This window comes from Microchirus variegatus (genome assembly GCF_963457635.1).
Source record: "Microchirus variegatus genome assembly, chromosome: 4".
In the NCBI taxonomy this organism is placed as follows: Eukaryota; Metazoa; Chordata; class Actinopteri; order Pleuronectiformes; family Soleidae; genus Microchirus; species Microchirus variegatus.
Genome location: NC_139805.1, coordinates 32,931,168 through 32,953,663, shown reverse-complemented (window position 1 = coordinate 32,953,663; position 22,496 = coordinate 32,931,168). Strand labels below are relative to the sequence as shown.

Sequence of the window (22,496 nt, the reverse complement as noted above, 5' to 3'; positions counted from 1 at the left end):
ATCAAAAAAATACATAAAAACAACTATAATTCGATATAATTTCTTTGTTATTCGCTTAATAGTCTACGCAGTCTGAACCACGGCTGTGTAGAGCATTGTTAGCTAGCTCACGATACGTTTGCGTCCACGTTTCTTTCTTTCTTGCGACTTCTCAACTGGAATGCAAGTTGGAGGTGATGAGGTAACCTTGAACTGTCCCTTTAATGCTGCTAATGTCTACTGTATTAGATAAGAAGAAGAAGAAATCAGTGAAACACACAACAGGGATTCTACATCCTCGCTGCTCTAGCCGTATATCTGAATGTGTGCCAACTGCGTTAACGGCATCAACGTTAACGCACGTTAACACAAGACGCGCTTCCATAGTGACTGACCAGAAAAAGATGCGCGTGACGTCATGTTTAGGTGCCGCGGCACCGGAGTCCAGGCGCCGTTTACCCGTTAGCTCCTTTACCGTTGTTATCGCGCCTACAGTCGAACTGGAGCGGTCTGTTTATTAAACGAAAAGTGCAGCGCTACAAATAATCAGCGTACCTGTGTACTGCGTATGTGTGCCTCTGTTTTTAAAGTTTAGCGTTACTTTAGAGACTCGTTTTAACAATCCGGAGTCACGTAAACATGACGTCACGTGCGTCTTTTTCCGGTCAGTCGTCACGGAAACGCGCCATGCGTTCACATGCGCCAACGCCGTTGACACCGTTAGCATGTTAAAGTGCCAAGCAATTAAATAAAAAAACTATAATTCAATATATTTCTTCGTTATTTGCTTAATTTTCTATGCAGCCTGGTTAAAATTCCACAGCTCGCATACCACTAGGGGGCTACACGGCTGTGTACAGCGTTGTTATCGACTGGTGTTGCTCACAATGGCTAACTTACGGTACGTTTGCGTCCATGTTTCTTTCTTTCTTTTCAACTTCTCAGCTGCCCCTTTAATGCTACTAAAGTCCGCTGTTTACGTAACCGGACAGGGTTTTTTCAGAGATCTCGCTGAGCCTGAGATTACAATAAAACACAGCGTTCCCCGCAGTGGCTGAACTGTTTGTTTCGAAACAAGGAAATGACGCAGATACACTCTAAAAAATAGCGTTAATTGGAACTTCCAGTCTTGGTCCGCTTTAATACCAAGCTCTGTTATCAAGTGTATTAGTAAGGAGTTTTCTTGAGACAAAACTTTGTTAAGGAAACAAGTAAGGAGGTGTCAATCATGTGCTACAAGTACAGTGTGTTTGAAAAGGTGCTGGCCTTTCTTTTGGCTGCTCGGCTGTGTTTTTTTTTTTTTGTTAAAAATCATTCATGCACACCGTGTTCTCCCACACATTCAAAACCTCAGGCTGTAGGGTTACACACACACACATCTTAGGGAAAAACCAATTTCCATCTCCATGCTCTTTCTTTGTGGCGACTAAAAAAAAACAAAAAAAACTTCAATCACAACTTTCTTACTGATTGGTTGGAAAAACAAAAAAGAAACCTTCAGGGCAGGCAAAGCCACAAGCTTTGGCTCTGGATCTACTTCTTCTTCTCAGTCATTATGTGTTTGCCAGAAACAGCAGCAACCACTGTACTTTGATTTAACTGAATTTTCTCTACACTCGCATTGAGGTTGTACCACTGCGGCGTAATACTGTGCTTTCAGATCTCACCAAAATTTGAGAAATCAATGAAGGGGGGAGGCTGCTGCCAAAGTTTCAAAGGCATCAAACACAAGCTCATGTTTCTCTGGTTTGAAAACTCCTTCCACTTAGTCTTGTACAGACTTTTGTGTGGACTTTTACCCAAAGTAACACCGACGCCTTCAAAAAGAAGTGGATTTTGAATGTTCCCGACTCAGACGTAAACATCTTGAATTATTTACATTTTTTAAAAATCGTAGCCAGCGTCTCTACATTTTTCCCCCAGCTCTTACCTGCATTTCCCACTCCGTGGACCAGCAGCAGGATGTGCTTGTCCACTTGTCCGACCGGACGAGAACCCTCCAGAGACGTCCTGGAACCCTGAGGACACAGAACAGAAACTAATCGACAATGTGACCCCAGCATAAAAAAAACACACTGTATGAATGTGAGAGCAGATGAACACTTTTCGATGATGCTAACATTGCTCCCAGTGCTAATTGAACATTTCATATGAGTCAGCAGATATTAGTGTGACAGCTTAAGCTTATACCTACTAATTTTATGAAAACATTTTTGCCAAAGCTTGAAAAGTTTTTACTTAGTTCGTGGTATCCCCCCCCCCCCACACCAGTGTCTAGCAGGCATTAGCATGCTAGCACCATTCTCTATTTGTAAATGGGTCTCTCTGTCCCTTCTTATGCTAGCGACTGGATATGTTATAAATATTAATTCAACACAAAGTAACTGATTTTGGACAACATACTAAACTATGACTTTTTGTTGTCTAATTTTGGACGAAATACTATACTATGACTTTTTTGTCAAATTTTGGACAACATACTAACATGACTTTTTTGTCAAATTTTGGATGAAATACTAACCGATGACTTTTTTGTCAAATTTTGGACTAAATACTAAAGTATGACTTTTTGTTGTCTAATTTTGGACGAAATACTATACTATGACTTTTTTGTCAAATTTTGGACTAAATACTAACCTAAGACTTTTTTGTCAAATTTTGGACAACATACTATAGCATGTCTTATTTGTCAAATTTTGGACGACCTACTAACATGACTTTTTTGTCAAATTTTGGACGACAAACTATACTATGACTTTTTTGTCAAATTTTGGATAAAAATACTAACATGACTTTTTTGTCAAATTTTGGACGACATACAATACTATGTCTTCTTTATCAATTTTTGGACAATATACTAACCGATGACTTTTCTCTCTCTCTTCATCTTTTTCCTGACTGATCGGACTATGACCCTACAGTATACTGCCCCCCCACGATTTCTGGTGGTATTGCTCCGTTTTCGTCCGTCATCGTAAGATCGAAATGAACGCAAATATGATCTCTGTCTATTGCGTAGAGCATCAATGGCTCCTTTAGCAGTATTTCTCTGTTGACCACCCTTTACCCCGCAGTATTTAGTGACGTACCGTGAGGTCCTCGGAAATCAGCGGCTCTTGACTCCTGAAGAGCCCCAGGGAGCGAGTGGTGTGGAGGTTTCCGTCCACGTCAGAGTATTTCCCCGTGAGTGAAGTTTCACAAAGTCTGCAAAGAGAATAAATAAATCAACAGTTATGTATTTTTTTGGGAGGGAAAAATTCCACTTTTTTCCCTCATCTTTCTTATCTACAGAAACTCTTTGTCTCACAGATGCTCACGCTCAAAAACAACGCGCCGTGTTTACTAAAAATCGTGATTGGCACGGCCATCTGAAAAATGTTTTTGAAGTGCAGCGTTTGACAGCTTCATTTGAAGCTCTACTTCCTTTCCACCACATTCATCTGTGGGCGGTTTTTCAGTTCCAGCACACTGAATCTCCATAAAGCTCAGTTACAGGTGAGCGGCGTTGTAACAGAACGCTGCAAAAGGAGACTAAGATTAAATATTTTGTTGAGTGAATTTGAGAGTGACAAGGCTACAAAAAAAGCACCTTGAATTATGATGTGGACAAAAACAAAAAGGAAAATTGATTGAGTAGAGTGAGGAAAACTCATCGAACCTGAGGTAGAAGACGGATTTGGTTGTACGCTCCTGGTACACAAACATGTTCTTCCTGTTGCTCACGCTGAAGGAGTTGAGCACAGAGCGTAGGGCCTGGATTGCTGTGACGGGGAGACATGAAGCAAATTTGAAAAATTAATTGGTTAGTCACCTCAAAATCCAAAGTGCAAGTGCAAATTTCCTCAATGTCAAAAATTCATGAAAATTATTCTTTAAGAGGTTTGCAAGTATTTTCAACAGATCCTTGTTCAGGGTGATGCCGACTATTATGATGGTAAATTTCAAGTCATTCTGAGATACTTTTTGTTTTTGAGAAGAAAGTCACTGTCAAAGTGCACCAGGGCAAATCGATAATTTCCTCAATTTCAAATATTCATCAAAATTATTCCCCAAGAGATTTGCAAACATTTTCAATGGATCCCTGTTCAGTGTGATGCTGACTATCATGTTATAAAATATCAAGTCATTTCAAGATACTTTTTGTTTTTATGAATAAAGTTAACTCACTTTCAAAGTGCATCAGGGCGTGGATCATTTCCTCAATTTCAAAAATTCATCAAAATGATTCCTTAAGAGATTTGCAAATATTTTCAATGGATCCTTGTTTAGGGTGATGCGGACTATCATGTTTTAAAATATCAAGTCATTTCAAGATACTTTTTGTTTTTATGAATAATTTCACCTCACTGTCAAAATGCATCAGGGCAAATGGATAATTTCCTCAATTTCAAAAATTCATCAAATTTATTCCGTAAAAGATTTGCAAATATTTTCAATGGATCCTTGTTTAGGGTGATGCTGACTATCATGTTTTAAAAGATTTCAAGATACTTTTTGTTTTTATGAATAAAGTCACCTCACTGTCAAAGTGCATCAGGGCAAATGGATCATTTCCTTAATTAAAAAAAATTAATCAAAATTATTCCGTAAGAGATTTGCAAATATTTTCAGTGGATCCTTGTTCGGGGTGATGCCGACTATCATGTTTTGAAATATCAAGTCATTTCAAGATACTTTTTGTTTTTATGAAAAAAGTCACCTCACTGTCAAAGTGCATCAGGGCAAATGGATAATTTCCTTAATTTAAAAAAATTAATCAAAATGATTCCGTAAGAGATTTGCAAATATTTTCAGTGGATCCCTGTTCGGGGTGATGCCGACTATCATGTTTTGAAATATCAAGTCATTTCAAGATACTTTTTGTTTTTATGAATAAAGTCAGCTCACTGTCAAAGCCCATTTCATTTTTTTCCTTGAACAAAAACAGCCACTCACCTCTGGACACCCCCATGTTGGGCCCCATCTTGAGACGCGGGTGAATGTGGATGATTGTGCTCCACACCACATCACAGGCAAAGTGTCCCGGGATGAACTGCATGGTGGCCGCCAGGTAATCTCTGGCCGGGTAGCTCTCCTCTGCGCTGTAATCTGTGCAGGAGAGAAGGAGAAAAATAACAATAATAACTCATAGGACTCACAGTCATGATAGGGCCCTTGACCCACGCAACAAAAATGTCATGTAGTTCTGTTTACATTAAAGCTTTCAAAAAGTGGAATTTTAAATTAGTTTTCCTGCCATTTTAACGTGGCAAAAATGAGCGCATTGTCAGAGAATAATAATAACCGTCAACAGACACAGCTGCAGAGGGCAGAGTAAGGTTAAAGGGTCCGTTCAGCCAAATACTAAAAAATGTATTTCACCTCCAACCACAGTCTGGTAATCTCTAAACCTGGACGGATGAAACCATAACACCGCCTCCTCCTCGGTGACTCACCATCAGAGGTGTTGAGCCTCTGCCTGTACAGAGACTCGTTCTTCCAGATGTCCTCCTCACTCTCGGCCACCAGCAGGGAGTTACACACATGGCTGTCGTGAAGGTCCTGCAGCAGCATACGCTACACACACACACACACACACACACACACAATATATATAACTGAGCAAAAAGAAACTGACAAAATAGTTGATGGGACTTTACTTTCAGTGTTTCCCAAAATTCGCTGATTAATGTGGGTATACGTTTTAAATAACGGGCAGAAAATCAGGTTTTACTACATTTTCCACAACACTGCTGCGACAAATGATTATTTTCTCCATTGTCTGGGCCATAAAATGTCAGAAAATGTTCATTCATGTTTTCCAAACCTCAAAATGATGATGTTCTTCAAAGGTCTCATTTAACTAAAATTGTTCAGATTTAATGATTTCCTTGTTGTGTGGAGCAAGGAAACCATAAAATATTGACATTTAAGAAGCTGAAAACTTACGGAACTCACTTTAATTATTAAAAAAAGATTAATTACACACTAAAGGACGGGGGAAAACAACAACAATAACAACAGGTTGCCGAGCGCTGCGAGCGTCGCTCACCTGGTTGACGATTCGGCAGATTTCACCAATCTTCCTGACCACCATTTGATGCAGTTGCAAGTACTCGGGCAGATCCTGCTCTTCTTCCTCCTCTTCCTTCTTCTCCAGCTCCTCGGCACTGACCTCTTTCCCTTCTGTGAAGCATCTGGAAAGATTTGACAAAATCCGCTGAAATCACCGCGATTCAATCACAGCCATTTTTTTTATTATCCGTCAAGAAACTGCAGACAGGAAGTTCCGCCCTGTGTTGAATTTTACCGTTTTATTTGCATCTTTTGGTTAAAACTAGTTCTGGGCACAAGGTTAACGCACGTTTACGCATGTCGCGTTTCCATGAAGACTGACCGTAAAAAGACGCGTGTGCGTGGAGTCCAGGCACCGTTTACCATTTAGCTCCGTTAGCTGCATTAGCTCGTTTACCGCCGTTAGCGCCCCCACAGTCAAACTTGAGCGGTCTGTTTATTAAACCAAAAGAGCAGCGCAACAAATACCCAGCGTACCTGTGTACTGCATATGTGTGCCTCTGTTTTTAAAGTTTAGCGTTACTTTAGAGACTCATTTTAACAATCGGGAGTCACGTAAACATGACTTCATGCGCATCTATTTCCGGTCAGTCGTCATGGAAACACGTTGTGCGTTAACGTGCGTTAATGTTGACGCTGTTAACCGCCATTAAGGTGCACTGCACTAGTTAAAACCCTGTAGAGTTGTGTTTAACCTATAACAACCTCTTTTATTTAATTTTTTTTGTTTATTTTAAGGTTAAAACATGGTTTTTAACCTCTTGACTCCAGCCTGTTCCTATTTCATTCCACACTGTGTTGTATTTTAAAGTTTCATTTGCTTTATTTCAAAGTTAGAAGTGCCATATGTAAGAATGTGGCCAAAAACGGTTACTACATTCAAATTAAAAAAACCGAGGACTTTTAGGTTTCGTTTTCTGACGTAACTGGCAACCCGTGGTTGCTCGGCAGCTGAGTTTCTACTGACTGCAATGATTGCTAGATGGCGGTAGGTGGCACCACATGCCAAAACATGATTTCAAAACATAAACATGATTTGCAGTCTGCAAAAGATTTTTTTTAATGCAAATATTTTGGCCGTACTGTTGTTGTTGGTGAGTTCAGTTTGTTATATGAACATTATTCCTGAGTCTCTGTGACATATTAGGAGGATTTTATGGCCAGTTGCTTTAGATTTATTACATAATGCACCTTTAAAACAGAGTTTTTACTTTTTGACTTTAGACTTTAGAGTCTCACCTGGAGTGGGAGTAGACTTTCACTCTGTCCTGGTGGATGTTCACTATGAGCCAGAAATCTGGCATCAGCGGAGAGCGACACTCGTGTTCGTCCAGAGTCGGACTCTCACACTCCGAGTCGCTGCTGCCGCCGTCGTAACCTGAAAACACACAAAGGCGGAAAAACAAAAACATGAAATGATGATTTACAATATGTTTTTTTTTTTTTTTTTTTAATCGTTGTTACCGAAGCAAAGCAAATTATTAATTATTAAATTAATTGGCACCTATTGGAGAGTTTTCTATGATGATTAAAAATAGATTCTCTATAGAGTTTACAGCTTCTTCAAAGTGAATATGTGCCTGGTTTCTTTGCTTTTTATAACTTATTTAATAAAAAAAATCATTCAAACAAAATATTTGATATATTTGAATTGATAAAAACCATGATAAACGCTGCTGATAGAGGTCGACTTATATGGGTTTTTCTATGGCCGTTGCTAATTTTTAGAAAAATAAAGTAAATAAAATAAACATTTATGACAGTTTCTGAGAGCAAAAATGCAAATATCGGCTAATTTAAAAATATATATATTTATGACATTTATTAGCTTTTTTTTTTTTTTGCTAGATCACGTTTTTTTGAATACCTGTTTTATCAATTATTTTAAATAAAAACACTAAAGACATCACATAATTTTTTTGTCCTATTCGTTTTCATTAAAGCGTTACATTTTATCAGAAATAAAGAAAATCAGGTAAACCGTACCAGTCGACCTCTGGACGTAATTTTTTGAAGTTTACATGGAGGATGGACTCACCCTGCATGTCTGAGTCCAGGCTGCCCTGACTGGAGACCACGCTCTGGACTCGGCTTGGTCGGAGTTTGCCGCAGCCTGAGGGAAAAAGACAGTTTGTTTTGTTTTTTTTAAATAAAATATATAGAGAGAAGAAGCCAATCCAAAAGCCAGGTGGTAAGGTGTCGGTCGGTCTAGTCAACCAAAAATTGAGGGTTTGACCCCAGACTGGGTTTGGGCTTGTAACCGGGATGGGTCACAATCACAAATTAGTGTGTGTGTGTGTGTGTGTGTGTGCAAAAATGACAAATTCTTCTTAATCCTCAACTCATAGTTAAAATATCAAAGCAGAAATGTCAAACACATCTTGAATGTTTTTCATGTATTAAAACCCAATTATTTGACCTAATTTTTTGTACTTTTATCATTTTGCACAAAATCAGCTTTCATAGACAAGTCTGGATCTTTATTCAGGACGTTAAATGTTACTCCAGAGGAAAACACTTCATGTGGTGAATTACGAGCTCAGAGAAAACTGTGGATGAGGCTCATTTCGTGTTGTTCTGACCTATTTATCACGACTTAAAGACATATTTTATTCCACTAAAACGCCTTCACGTGTGCTGATTTATTTGTGTTGGACAATGAAAAACTAGAGAAGCTTCTGCTGTGGTACATTTGATTTGCCAGGTGGTGAATTAGTTTAAACCTCAAAAAAGAATCCATAACCTTCGACAATAAAGTGAAATGAGATGAAATATCAGACAAAAAGCTGGAGTTGTGCTTTTTTTTGTGGGCTGACACAAAAATAAAGAGTCAATCCGTCAATTTACAGCCAACGACGCTTTGCAGCTGTGGTTTTAAGAAGTGCAGGAGAAATAAAGCTTTTTAGGGTCCAACTGAAGTTGTTATTATTGTTATTATCATGTATTTGAGGGCATGGACATACCCCAAAAACTCACAGATTTCTTTGACTGCATCAATCCTGGTGAAGATTTACGTGCGAAAAGTGAAAAATAGGTCATCAGGTGATTTTTTTTAAAAAATGTTTCACGTACATGAACAAAAGTTGGTAAACGCATTAATCATGTCAGGACGGTGCAAAAAGTCATTGAGGACTTTGCCGTAAGTCGTACAGGAAGGCCGACATTTTGGGTTGAACAGCCATTTTTTGGACGATTTTTGGCTATTTTGCACCAATGGTATTTGAACAAACTTGACCTAGAGGTTTATTTGTTAGTGCTGGGCACGATAACGGTGTCAACGTCAACGCAGGGCGCGTTTTCATGACGACTGACCAGAAAAAGACGAGTATGATGTCATGTTTACGTGCCGCGGCACCGGAGTCCAGTCATTGTTTACTAGTTAGCTCCGTTAGCTCCTTTAGCGCCTACTTTAGAGACTCATTTTAACAAATCGGGAGTCACGTAAACATGACATCGCGTGCGTCTTTTTCCGGTCAGTTGTCATGGAAATGCGTCATGGGCTAACGTCGAAGCCGTTAACCACTGTGTTAACCGCCGTTAAAGTGCTCAGCCCTATATTATAATTATAAATATAGCGTTTTTGAGGGTCTGAACATTCCCAAAAACTCAGTTTTACGTACATGAACAAATGTTGGTACACGCTTTAATCGTGTCAAGACGGTCCAAAAAGTCAATGAGGACTTTGCCGTAACTCCTACAGGACGGCCACCATCTTGGGTTGAACGGCCATCTTTTTGGGCGATTTTGGCTATTTCACACCAATGGTATTTGAACAAACTTGTCCGAGAGCTTTTTTATTTTTATTTTTAATTTATTTAATGGGGACAAAGCAGTTTAACATAAGTTCTAACGTGCTGCAGAAATAGATAATACTAATAATTCCGCTCCCCTCATTGGGCTTTTGTGTGTAAAATACACGATAAAAGCTGCAAATTCATGACATTATAACGCAAATTTAACAGCACACATCTCTCATACAGTAGCTGTCATACTCCGTCTAAAATATGTCATATATATTGTACAGCCATTTAAAACTTAATTAGAATACTGAAAAATTAAAAACATATTTAAGTATACGTAGTAGACATCCGATCGGGGTTGTTTGAGCCCAAAAAACCTTTATAAATTATGGAAAATGTGAGAATATCAAAGTGCTTAAAGAGCAGAGCAGCGTGAGGGGGTGTAGAATTAAAAAATTTACAAACGCATATAGAAATATGTCTGTTTGACTTATTTTTTTAAATCTCTACCATGGAATAATAACTGTGTAAAGGAGTGGTGTGGATGTTTTTAAGGAGGTGGATACAGGATTTTTTTTGTTCCCTTAATAAGGCGACATGGGGGCTGGTGGAAGTACCGTGTGTGTGTGTGCTTTCTGTGCACTTTCTAGTTTTTAAAAATGCACTCGTCTCCATGGCAACTGTGGTAGTTAAAACGGGGAACTAACAAAACAGCGCTTTGTGTGCCTTGTTAGTTTACCGTCATATACATGCATGCATAAGCAGGTACTTTCAGTCAGCGTGATTGACAAGACTAAAAACACACATGCACATGCGAATTACACACTCGTATAAAATATCCATACACTAGAATATAGTAAGATAAATCAATTACACATAAATTTGTACACATCCCAATATTTTAAGTAAAAATCCTGGTTTATACTGTAAATATTAAGCTCATCATGTATATATTCTAGTTAATTTCTTCTATTTTTATCTTCTAAATAGATGATATCTTCCATTTTGTACATTCTTAGATGTGAAAATGCATGTTTATGATATATTTACCTTTATTTTGATATAACATTTGAATGTTATTGGGTATAAACTTAGCTACAGCATCTATATAATAGTCTAATGACCTCTCACAAGACTGTTTTACACTATTTTACATATAGATGTAATGTAGTGTATGTAATAAAGCCCAACCTGGGACAGGGATTGCAAATTAGCCTTAATTCTGACTTTAATCTCAGAATTCTGGCTTGTTTTCTTTCCCAAACACACTTTCTTTTGGCCCTAATAAACAAAGACACAGAGGTCGGACTCACTGTGAGACGCCGACTGTGTGGACTCGGCGAGGCTGATGCAGGACGGCGTCTTGGGCGGCGAGTCTGGCGTCTGGAGGAGAGCGGCGCCGGAATGATGACCTCGATCGGCCGCCACGCTAACGGGACTCTGAACGACGCCGTCGTCGTCTGCTCTGATCGGCTCGGCGGCGTCGGTGCTTATGTCGCAGGGAGCAGCAGCAAAAGTGATGGACCGCTTATCTTCGCTCTGCGGTGGAATAAAATGAACAGCAGCAACATTACGTTCGATTGAAACAAATAAAAATAAAATAAAATGTGTTTGAAAAACACACTAGTGATGCAGTTCAAACTTTTATTTTCATCTCCCACTGGCTTAAAAATCGCAGTTAGATCGCTGCAATCCCCTCTTAGCGCTAGAGGTCGACTGATATGGACTTATTCTAAGTTTAGCTGATTTTTTTTTCCTCCATCTGATAAAATGTAACTTTTTATGTAATAAAAAAATACAAATAAATTCGCTTAACTTCAGTAAACAGTGTTTTCATTTAAAAACTCACTTTTAATATATATATGTATATTATTTTAATTAATTTAATCAACTGTTTTATTATATTTTGGTTTCATTTCACCATCTAAAGTCGTTTTTGCCTTGCTACTCGTCTCGATAATTCCTCGTCACATGCCTTGTGTCACTGTTTGAAAAGGGATTTATAAATAAAGGTATTATTATTCAAAGAAAAGGAGATCACAGGAGATTCAACCGAAGAACTAAAAAAGCTCATAACCCAATTCTTACAGAATCTTCTCAGTCATCTTCTCAGAAAATGTAGGCTTACTCTACTATGGTGAAACATATTGTAGATATGGTTGCTATGACTTATGATTTCTGCAGCTAAACTGTCATTTTTATGAAAAAGAAATAATAAAAATCATCAAGATTTGTCACTTATTAGATATTGGCGAGAAATGAAAGATACTTTCTCCTGAAAAGCAAGATTTTGGGGCCTGCAGCACTGAAGAATAACTGCAGTGTTGGATAACTATGCAGTTAATTGTGCATGTTTCATAGAAAGGACACACATGATATCTGACCTCACTGTCTGCTTCCGCCGCCCGAGCCTCTGCTTCACTCTCCAGCAGCACGTCCTCCGCCTGACCTCCAGCGCTGCAGGGGGCGACGTCTGGCGCCGGGTCGTCGTGCGCGACGCTCTCCGAGAGCCTCTCGGTGGCGTGGATCCGCTGTGGGTGCAGTCTGCTCAGAGACATGTAGTAGAAGTTGTCCTGCTGTCCATTGAGGACGTAGCCGCAGAAGGAAATTCTGCGGAACTCCTGCGGGATCGTGCGTGAATATGGTCATCATTTTGTGCCAAGAAGAGATAGGTACTTTGTTTTTTTTTGTCTTTAAAGTCAGTCTTTCATGACCTTTTTCCACTCGTCAAAAAATCCACAAACACCTGCTAACGTGTAGCTTTTGTCTGCTATGATAATAAATACAATCGGCGTTCGCTCCCAGATGAAATGACCCAGTGTTTCCTGAGGGTTTTTTTTTTTATACAGGAAAGCACTCTTTAAAGTGTCAATAAACCCTGTGTTCTAAGGCCAACTCTCTGCCAAATGCTCGGATTTGAAAAATGCCAAGAAGCGGGAGACGACTGACCGGAAAAAGATGCGCGTGACGTCATGTTTAAGTGACTCCAGATTGTTAAAATGAGTCTCTAAAGTAACGCTCAACTTTAAAAACAGACGCACACATACGCAGTACACAGGTACTCTGGTAAACAGACCGCTCCAGTTCCACTGTAGGCGCGCTAACCGGCGCTAAAGGAGCTAACGAAGCTAACTGGTAAACAGTGTCTGGACTCCGGTGCTGCCGCACGTAAACATGCCATCACGCGCATCTTTTTTCCGGTCACGCATTACCCACCGTTAACGTGCCCAGCATTAGCTAATTCGTGAACAAGCTAATTAGCTAGTCCACGAATTATGTCTGAAACGGGTCCAACATTGAAGCCGCTTTCCAGAAAACAGATAAATACGTCATGACTTCATGTCCTGATCGAGTCTGAGCATTAGACCGCCTTCAAATGTACTCTTGATCGAGAACGGCACTGTTTTAGTTCTCTGAAATGTTAGGAACGGTTAATTCTTGACTTATTGTCTTTTAATTTTAATTCTTTCTTCTATAAAGAACCCAATAAGAGTACAGTTAAAGCATCTGATCGAATAGCAGTATTAAAAAAAAAAGTAGTCGTGCCATTAAAATCTGAATCAAATTTAACCGACGATTTAACACAAACGAGGCAGAAACTATGCACATTTACAGTTGCAGACATGTAGGTTAAGATACGTTAAAGGTGCTTCTTCCTAAAGTATATGTAGATGTGTGTCCTTGCCTCTCTGAACTTCTCCAGAGACTGCTCAGGCCCGAAGACAAACTGAAGCGGGACGTCTTCGCAGTGGCAGTGCGGCCGTCCGCTGGAGCGCACCACGTGCTCCGCCACTTTCTGCAGCGTGGCCGAGCCGATGACGCGCGAGTGCCGCAGAGCGGAGATGATCTCGTCCTCCAGCAGCCAACGGATCTGATTCACACAAACAGAGGCAAAAACATCACATCGAGACGAAAAGGAAAGCCTGCCAGCTGCTCCTGAAAAGCTGTCATTAAAATCCAGGAATGATCACCTTGGGTCGTAGCAAACGGCCTACCAGTAAAATTTAAAAAGAAAATAGAAAAACACCTGTTCACTAAATCTTTTAATGACTAAATGTGTTGTCCCAAGTGCTGGTCTGGTGAGAATGACTAACAACAGGAAACATACATTAAGGAACTGCTGCCAGATTTGCCTTTTCCAACTTGTCTTCTGTGCATTAATACACTTCACTTCTTTTTTGAGTCGTCTACCACTTTAGGGGAAGTGGAGCCACACTCACAACGGTGTCCAGTCGACCTAAACCCTCATTTTTTGCATATTTTTGGACTGTGAGAGGAAGAAAAAACACGCAATAAGACCCAACCATGTGCAAACTGGAACCCGAAACAGAGACTTTATTGCTGTGAGGCAGTAAAACGTGCCACCACGCCACTATTTGGGCCTTCAAATTCACTTCTATATGTAGATTGTATGCTATACTTCTATACACGCTTCTTGAGCATTTAATCTATTTGTGATGCCATTTCCAGCTGTTGTTAATGATATTAACACCTTTCACTGTAGTTTAAGTGTCTCATCTTAGTCTGAGTACATGAAAAATGAACTCATTATATTCATTTTTAGCACCCGTCATATTATATCTATTTCATGAGAAAAATTGAGAATGAAAAAGTATGCTTTTTTCCCCCAAATAGGTATTTTCTCGATTAATCGAGTAATCATTAGGTCGATAAAATGTCTGAAAATGTAGAAGAATATTGTTTTGTGTTCATCAAACCTGGAAATGTTGATGTTCTCAAATGTCTCATCTTTGTCCACAAAGATTCAGTTTCAATGATTTCTTTGTTTTATGGAGCAAAGAAACCAGGAAATATTCACATTTAAGAAGCTGAAACATCAGAAATCTTGTTTTAATCATGAAAAAAGCTTAAAAATCTAAATAGTTGACGATTCATTTAGTAACTGAAAATTGAGTAATTGTTTCAGCCTTAATCTTTAAGGATACTCATTTTGGAAGCACTACACTGTATTATGGTAAAGATATTTGCTTTGTAGAAACAGGATGTCTCGTTTGGATGAAAACGAGGTTGTAGCTCATTGACCACCTTACTTTGGTAAGGAAAAAACACTTGTGTCACAGTCTGTCACATCTTTTACATGCGATAAAGTCGATTTTTTATTATATAGACTCACCTCGTCCATTGTGGCCAGAATTGCTAACTTGTGAGGGAGCGGGAGTTTGGATAAGGGATCGCCAGAGACGCTAAAGGAAGGGGGGAAAACAGACACAGACACCCTCTGTTGACGCAGAACAGTCAAAGTCATTGAGGTTACGATCAAACTTCAAGTGTTTAAACCGACTGACCCGTCCAATCCGGCACCTCTCAGACTGTCCAACACCGCCATCAGGCCCTCGTCGGAGCGATAAGAGGACGGCTGTCCAGGCGAACGATTCAGGGACATACTGCTCTCCGACGTGTACCTGCACACACACACACACAGAGAGAAAGTGATGATGTAATTATGCTGCAATCATGTGGCTCACACACTCCTCACAGGAGCACACTCACAGAGCTGAGCCATATAAATCATATTCTCATATGAGACGACGTTTGACTAAGAAGCTTGGTCTTTTGTCTCGCGTATGAAGTTGAAAGCAGATCATTTAGTGTATGCAGGGCACTTCCTGTTTCGCGGCAAAGCGGCGGCTAAATTCAAAATGGCTGACTTCCTGTTGGGTGAAGTTCATGCGCGTAGACTTGTTCGGGGTCCGACTCTCGTGTCAGGTGTGAAGTTTCGAGCAGTTCGGTGAATGTATGGCGAAGTAACACGCGACTTCCTGTTTTGGGGCAAATGGTCGAAAATTTGACAAAATTCTGATGGCTGCCATGGCCACGCCCCTTAATGAATCCGCGAAACCTTTGGATAACTTTTCCTCTTTGATGTGTCTAGTAGAAATGTACGCTTATTTTAAATGTTTACGATTAACGTGCCGGAACAAGTTTGTATATTTACGAAACGCGCAAATTCGCCAAGATGGACATCAAATTCAAAATGGCTGACTTCCTGTTGAGTTGAGGCCATGGTCCCAATTGACTTTTTTGTTTGTCTTGGTCTGTGACATGTTTACACCAAGTTTTGTGAAATTTGGTGACACTTTTTTTTTTTTTTCAAATTTGGATTTGTGTGCGTTTAAATGCGTTTTAAACTGTTTTTTTCCCCAGGACTTCCAATAGATCCAAATCCTCACAAACTTTTCAACTTCAAAAATAAACTATTAAATAAACTGTTACAGTGCAACTAAACTCCATCTTCTAGAGGCGAACTCTGCCCACTGCCTGATTTTGTAAAATGCCATAGAAGTGGGCTGAGAGCCGAGTGATTATAGGTTGACAGTACAGAGGTCAACACATAGACTGTATCCAAAAAAAACCCCACAATTTTCCAATAGTGTGACTCACCTGTTGTGATGGAAATCCGGCATGACTTCGATCTCCAGAGGCAGAGTCAGGACAAAAATATCTAAAGTGACCGAGAGCTCGTTCAAATCCACGGCCTGCAACTCCTCGGCGTTCTCCAGACAGGAAATAATCTGACCTGCAATCACAAAAAAATCACAGAGTGAATCTTAGTATTTAGTGCACTGACCTTGCCTCAATTTGCACTTGACATAAACTTAGATATCATTTCACAACACCATTTTTTCAGTATCTTTTTAATATCTTAGTATTAAGTGCAATAATGCACGACCATTTGGACATGAAAATCTACTTATTTTGCTTTTCGCATAAAGTTTTAGGGCCCTAGTATTATATATTTTAGTATCTAGTGCAATAACACTGCTTTATTTGCACATTAATCGCTAAATTTTTAGCTTATTATCTTAGTATTAAGTGGACTAATCCAGTTTCATTTGCACATAAACTCTATCATTACTCTTATTAGATTGTGTTTCTTTACTATAGTGCTGAATATTTTTTTTAGTTTCTAATAAATTAACCCTGCTTAACCAACTTTTTAGTTGTTTCAGTATTTAATGTATTTAACTGGTTTGATTTGCACATAAAACTCCTTCATTTCAAACACTAAGAATGTCTTATGTAATGTTTTAGTATTAGAGGATTATGAATGTTAGTATTTAGTGCAATAACACTACTTAATTTGCACATTAATCCCTACCTTTTTGAATATTGTCTTAGTATTATGTGGATTAACCCAGTTTTGTTTGCACATAAACTTTACTGTTTTGCAGAATAGCTGAATATTTTAGTATTCAGTACATTAACTCTGTTCAATTTGCACATAAAACGCTACCTTTTCTAAGTTTATAGCTATTGTTTGGTATTATAATATTATAGGTATTATTAATTTGCACATAAAACAAGCTTTATAGATATTTACACTTTTTTCTTAAATATTTGAGGTATTGCTTATTTTTTTAAGTGTTTAATGTATTTTCTGTGTGTTTTTTATCTCATTCTACTGACTGTGAGTCAATTTTCCCTTTCTGGGACAGTAAAAAGTGACATGATCATCCTCTGAACCACATAATGACAGTTGTGATTCCACACAGTGTGCGTTCTCCTCCAGCAGAGGGCGAGGCAAGGCAAGACCGTAACTCACCCAGGCAGGTCGGCAGCGTCTGTATGGGCATGGAGCCGTGGCAGCTCTTCATGTTCACAGAACACGTGATGTGCACAAACAGAGGCGGCATGTCCAGCTGCGGCCCCTCCAGGTGCAGCGGCGAGTCTCCCTCCAGGATGCTGAACGAGTCCTGGTCCTGATTGACCGTGTTGGAGTCGGACAGGGACCGGTCCTCGGTGTCTCCGTCGCAGCCGACGCCAGCCGGATGCTCCTCATACTCCACCACCAGGTCTGTGTCGCTCTCCGTGGCAGAGCAGCTGGGCAGATTTTCTACAACGCAAGCGACACAATAAACTCATTATTAGTTAAAACACTTCCTGAAACAGATTCTGGAAGTGAGGAGGTCAGCTTTGGAGCCTCTCACCAAACAGTTTGGGCAGCTAAATGCTGCCCTCTGCTGGAAAGAGAACATGACAAGAGACCTTTTTTTAGCTATAAGAAACAAAAGATCGGATCAGATAAACGCTTTAAAAACATTTTGAAATAACACTCACCATCCTCTGTAGCTGGTTCAGCCTCTGACACCATCTCCTCACTGGGTCTCCTCTCTCTGTCTCCGTCCTCCGAGTCCTCCTGAAGACACAAATCCATCAAATCCTTGATTTCACGTACTATTTTTATAATTTTTTTTTTTTTTTTAAATATATGACTTTAATCACCTCTTTCTTGGACGAAGGCGGGCAGTAGAAGAAGTAGTGAGGGTTCGACGGCACCGTTCTGAAATACTGCGACACTATTTCCATGAACTTATCCTGTAAAAAAATTAAAAATGACTCAGTTTAAAGTCGTCTTTTTAATTAAACAAAGTGATAACAAAGACGTGAACTCGTGTGAATGATACCTGGACGATTCTGTGCAGATCCGGGTACACTTCACACCTGGGTTGAGTCTGAAGCAGCAGCAGAGGGAAGTCGGAGGCCTTCGACGACTTGGCTTCATCCAGAGGCGACGACGACGACATCGTGGGAGCAGGCGACTTCCCGTTAGATTCGGCTTCACGAGCGTCCACCGTTTCAGCACAGGATTCTCTGTGGGAGGTGATTGTGATTATCACTGACACATGCAAGAGTTTTAAATACAATGCATGAATGTAGCAGGTTATGATAGATAGATAGATAGATAGATAGATAGATAGATAGATAGATAGATAGATAGATAGATAGATAGATAGATAGATAGATAGATAGATAGATAGATAGATAGATAGATAGATAGATAGATAGATAGATAGATAGATAGATAGATAGATAGATAGATAGAACTATAAAGATAGATAGATAGATCTAGCTAACTTTAGATAGATCTAGCTAACTTTAGATAGATCTAGTAAACTTTAGATAGATAGATAGATAGATAGATAGATAGATAGATAGATAGATAGATAGATAGATAGATAGATAGATAGATAGATAGATAGATAGATAGATAGATAGATCGATCTAGCTAACTATGGATAGATATATAGCTTGATAGATCTAGCTAACTATAGAGAGATAGATCAACCTAGCTAGCTTTAGATAGATAGATCGATCTATCTATCTAACGCTAGCTTTAGATAGATAGATCGATCTATCTATCTAACGCTAGCTAGATCTATCTATCTAATGTTCGGTAGATCTATATATCTCAAGTCAGCGAGATCTATCATCTATCTAACGCTAGCTAGATCTATCTATCTAACGCTAGAAAGATCTATCTATCTATCTAACGCTAGCAAGATCCATCCATCTATCTATCTATCTATCTATCTATCTATCTATCTATCTATCTATCTATCTATCTATCTATCTATCTATCTATCTATCTATCTATCTATCTATCTATCTATCATTAGCTAGATCTATCCATCTATCTATCTATAGTTAGCTAGATCTCTCTATCTCTCTATCTAACGTTAGCTAGACCTATCTGTCTGTCTGTCTTCATTACAGTCTTAGTGATTTATTTGGAGGTGCAACAAGGGGGAGCCGGAATCTTTCGAGTCATTCTAGGATGTCAGGATTTCTCATTTATGATCTTACTTATTTATTAAGATTCTTGTTCTTCCACTTTCAAATGTAAACTTGAAATTATTCACTCTTCAGCTTCATGTGTTTTCCTGAGAGCTCGAGTTCTATTTTCCCTTAACTGCTCACTTAGACGTGCCATTTAGTCATTATCCTTCATAATCCTACACGTCTACTACTTCTCACAACTCTCTGTAACTCCTACCTGGACAGTAGAGACACCGACGCCCCATGATCCGCTTGGTTCACCTCCTCTGATTCTCCGATAATGAACTTGGGAGGCCTTTGTAAGGGTTTCGGATTGCCTCCCCATCCCGGAGCGTAGCCGTGCTCCCTGAAGACCCGTATGTGTCCACAGAGCGTGTGCAGGAAGGAGGTGACGTCGATCTCCTGCAGAGACTCTTCACAGTAGTCCATGGCGGTCAGGACGTCCTGCGAGCTGATGCTGTACGACTGCTGCAGGCTGCTGTACACGCCTGAGCAACACAGGAAACAAAAATCATGTCACCAATTCATAAACTATGATTCTACAGTACAAGTCATTCTCCATGCTCTTGAAATTCCATTTGCATCGATAAACCACAGGAAATGGCTTGGTTTTAGGGTGTGTGTGTGTGTATATTTGTATTTGTTTCCTCTATATGACCTTTTTTGGCATAAACGCTGACCTTATCAGGACCTGTAGTCCTCATGGAGACCAAGAACCTAAATTCTGACTGAGTTTTGCATGATTTTAAATGTGATTTTTAAACACTTAGAAACGTTTTAACTCTTTGATTTTCTCAAGGGTGTATTTTTAAAAGCTGTGGTGGGTGTATGTGGAGAGGACGTCACCTCTGACGTAGCTCTGGTGGTAATGCTCCTGCAGCAGGCTGCAGTAGTTGGCCAGCTCCTTCTGTTTGTGAGGCTGAGCCAGGAGGTCGGTCCACGGGGACGGACTGTTGCGGTCCTGAGACAGTGACCTGAAGGACGAAAGCAAAAACACAGACAGGAATGAGAAAGACTCAGGGAGGAGCAGCGGAGTGTGAAGCCACACGGACTGCAGTCCGTCCCTGTTTATCCACATATCCCGAATCACTGTGAAAGTTACAATCCACGTTAAAAAAAAGGACAGTTCCACGTCTTGAAAGCACGTTCACAGCTCCAGCCCAGATCACCACGACAGTCAGCAGAGTGAATGAAAACAGAGAGTCAACAGGCCTGTTAGGGGACAGCTGAACCTCCACAGCATGCAGCTGAAGCATTGTGTCAGGACAGAGCAGGGACATCAAACAAAATGAAAGTTTTTTTCTCAATGGAACAACAATAATGTCCAACAATCAGTGGGGACAAAGCTGCAGCAGCACAGCGACGGTTTACCAACTGCAGCGCAATAACAACGACAGCAGAGACACACGCTGTAGACGACAACTGGGACTAAATTAAATCTTTATCATCTCATTATTTGGCACTGTTTTCACTCTGTGGTATCTATCTAACGTTAGCTAGATCTATCTATCTATCTATCTATCTATCTATCTATCTATCTATCTTTAGCTAGATCTATCCATCTATCTATCGTTAGCTAGATCTATCCATCTGTCTAACGTTATCTAGATCTATCCATCTGTCTATCTATCTATCTATCTATCTATCTATCTATCTATCTATCTATCTATCTATCTATCTATCTATCTATCTATCTATCTATCTATCTATCTATCTATCTATCTATCTAACGTTAGCTAGATCTATCTATCTATCGTAGTAAACTGAAAACGATAACACATCACAGACACAATCACAGCCATTGCTTAAATGTGAATGCTTCATGCCGATTATTATTATTGGTATAGATTGTGTTCAAGCAGTGCAAGCATTGACGTTTTCCACTGTGAAATAAACACACTTGCAATATCCATGGACAAGCACATTATGATGCCGAGCTAAACTTTGCGACGACATCGCGGACTAACCACCAAACTCTAGTGTGTAGCAGCAACGAGAGACTGAGGAGGAGGCACGGAGAAGATGCAGGATTAGAAAAGCAACACGGTTGGTTTCACTGCACAGTGCAGAAACACCTCAGATGTTCTCAGAGTTCACCTCAGCAGAGATAGAAAGGAGAGCAGGGGAGAGAAAAAAACTGAATCAAACATGGCTACCTGAACTTCATCGGCTCATAGAACTCCCATGAATCAGCATCTTGAGCTCTATTCTCACCCAAAGACAACCAGAGACACACATACACACACAAGCGTTAACAAGTTACAAAAACCACAGGTCACCTACTATATCATGTACATCAATTTATTCTTAATATAATCTGTGTTTACTGCAACTTTCCCCTTCCTAAGCAGCTTGGTCCTTTATTAAAATCAACTGCTGGCAAAACCACCAGTAGCACGTTGCCGTTCAGTGAGTGTCTTGCCCGGGAACACATCAGGGAGGATCAAACCTCCCGATTTTTCTTTCTGGAGCCACTGAAATAACCACTTTAAAGGAGAGCTCGGTACCTGAAGATGTCCCTGGGCTGGCGGCTGGAGTTGGGGTGAACCAGTTGCTCCTTGAGGTGTTCCAGAGAGCAGCTGTACACGTAGACAGGACACTTCAGCTGGTTGCCGTCGCTGGCGCTCTGCTGAGAAACCTGCCGGCCAAAACTGAAGTCTGCCTTCTGTGGTTCAGAGAACTGCACCTCTCTTTCACCCACATCTGGAAAAAAAAAATCAGAGAAAGAGATTTTCTAAATATCAGAATCCTGTAAAAAGGTGAATTTTGATTCTACTCCATGGAGTAAACATGTCTTGTGTCAACATTCTGGTGCTGTTACTGACCATGTTCATCCATTTATAGCCACATTTGATACATTCCGATTGTAAAGCGCCTCGATGAATATTCATAATACTGGGCTATGTCGATAAAATGACACAACTGTCTACGGTCACACACTCTCTACACCAAAGTCCATAGAGAAAATCAGCAATTTAACATCCTAGTAATCAAGAGTTGTTGATCCACCTTTGCCTCAATCAACGAGTTAAAATATGCTATTTTGTGACTTTGGTGTTTGAAATCTTCTCTTCTGATTTAGCTAAGTAACGCAAACTCATGAAATAAGACAGAAGTAGAACAGCAGCTCCTGATTCTCCGCTA

The 22,496-nt window shown here is 39.8% G+C and overlaps 1 protein-coding gene across 1 annotated transcript in view; it reads right to left on the bottom strand.

Moving 5' to 3' along the window:
* Nucleotides 1-22,496, bottom strand: part of szt2 (SZT2 subunit of KICSTOR complex) — a 104,090-nt gene that overhangs the window by 63,462 nt on the left and 18,132 nt on the right. Inside the window, exons 26-46 of the mRNA XM_083887663.1 lie at nucleotides 21,860-22,055; nucleotides 20,199-20,326; nucleotides 19,570-19,840; nucleotides 18,200-18,386; nucleotides 18,018-18,110; nucleotides 17,853-17,931; nucleotides 17,338-17,628; nucleotides 16,176-16,311; nucleotides 15,080-15,196; nucleotides 14,908-14,977; nucleotides 13,459-13,644; nucleotides 12,158-12,394; nucleotides 11,087-11,312; nucleotides 8,072-8,146; nucleotides 7,273-7,411; nucleotides 6,011-6,155; nucleotides 5,415-5,535; nucleotides 4,915-5,067; nucleotides 3,638-3,740; nucleotides 3,069-3,183; nucleotides 1,910-1,997 (exon numbers count right to left, since the gene is read on the bottom strand). Of these exons, the coding sequence (XP_083743789.1) occupies nucleotides 1,910-1,997; nucleotides 3,069-3,183; nucleotides 3,638-3,740; nucleotides 4,915-5,067; nucleotides 5,415-5,535; nucleotides 6,011-6,155; nucleotides 7,273-7,411; nucleotides 8,072-8,146; nucleotides 11,087-11,312; nucleotides 12,158-12,394; nucleotides 13,459-13,644; nucleotides 14,908-14,977; nucleotides 15,080-15,196; nucleotides 16,176-16,311; nucleotides 17,338-17,628; nucleotides 17,853-17,931; nucleotides 18,018-18,110; nucleotides 18,200-18,386; nucleotides 19,570-19,840; nucleotides 20,199-20,326; nucleotides 21,860-22,055 (3,156 nt within the window). The remainder of the gene's footprint in view (nucleotides 1-1,909; nucleotides 1,998-3,068; nucleotides 3,184-3,637; nucleotides 3,741-4,914; nucleotides 5,068-5,414; nucleotides 5,536-6,010; nucleotides 6,156-7,272; nucleotides 7,412-8,071; nucleotides 8,147-11,086; nucleotides 11,313-12,157; nucleotides 12,395-13,458; nucleotides 13,645-14,907; nucleotides 14,978-15,079; nucleotides 15,197-16,175; nucleotides 16,312-17,337; nucleotides 17,629-17,852; nucleotides 17,932-18,017; nucleotides 18,111-18,199; nucleotides 18,387-19,569; nucleotides 19,841-20,198; nucleotides 20,327-21,859; nucleotides 22,056-22,496) is intronic.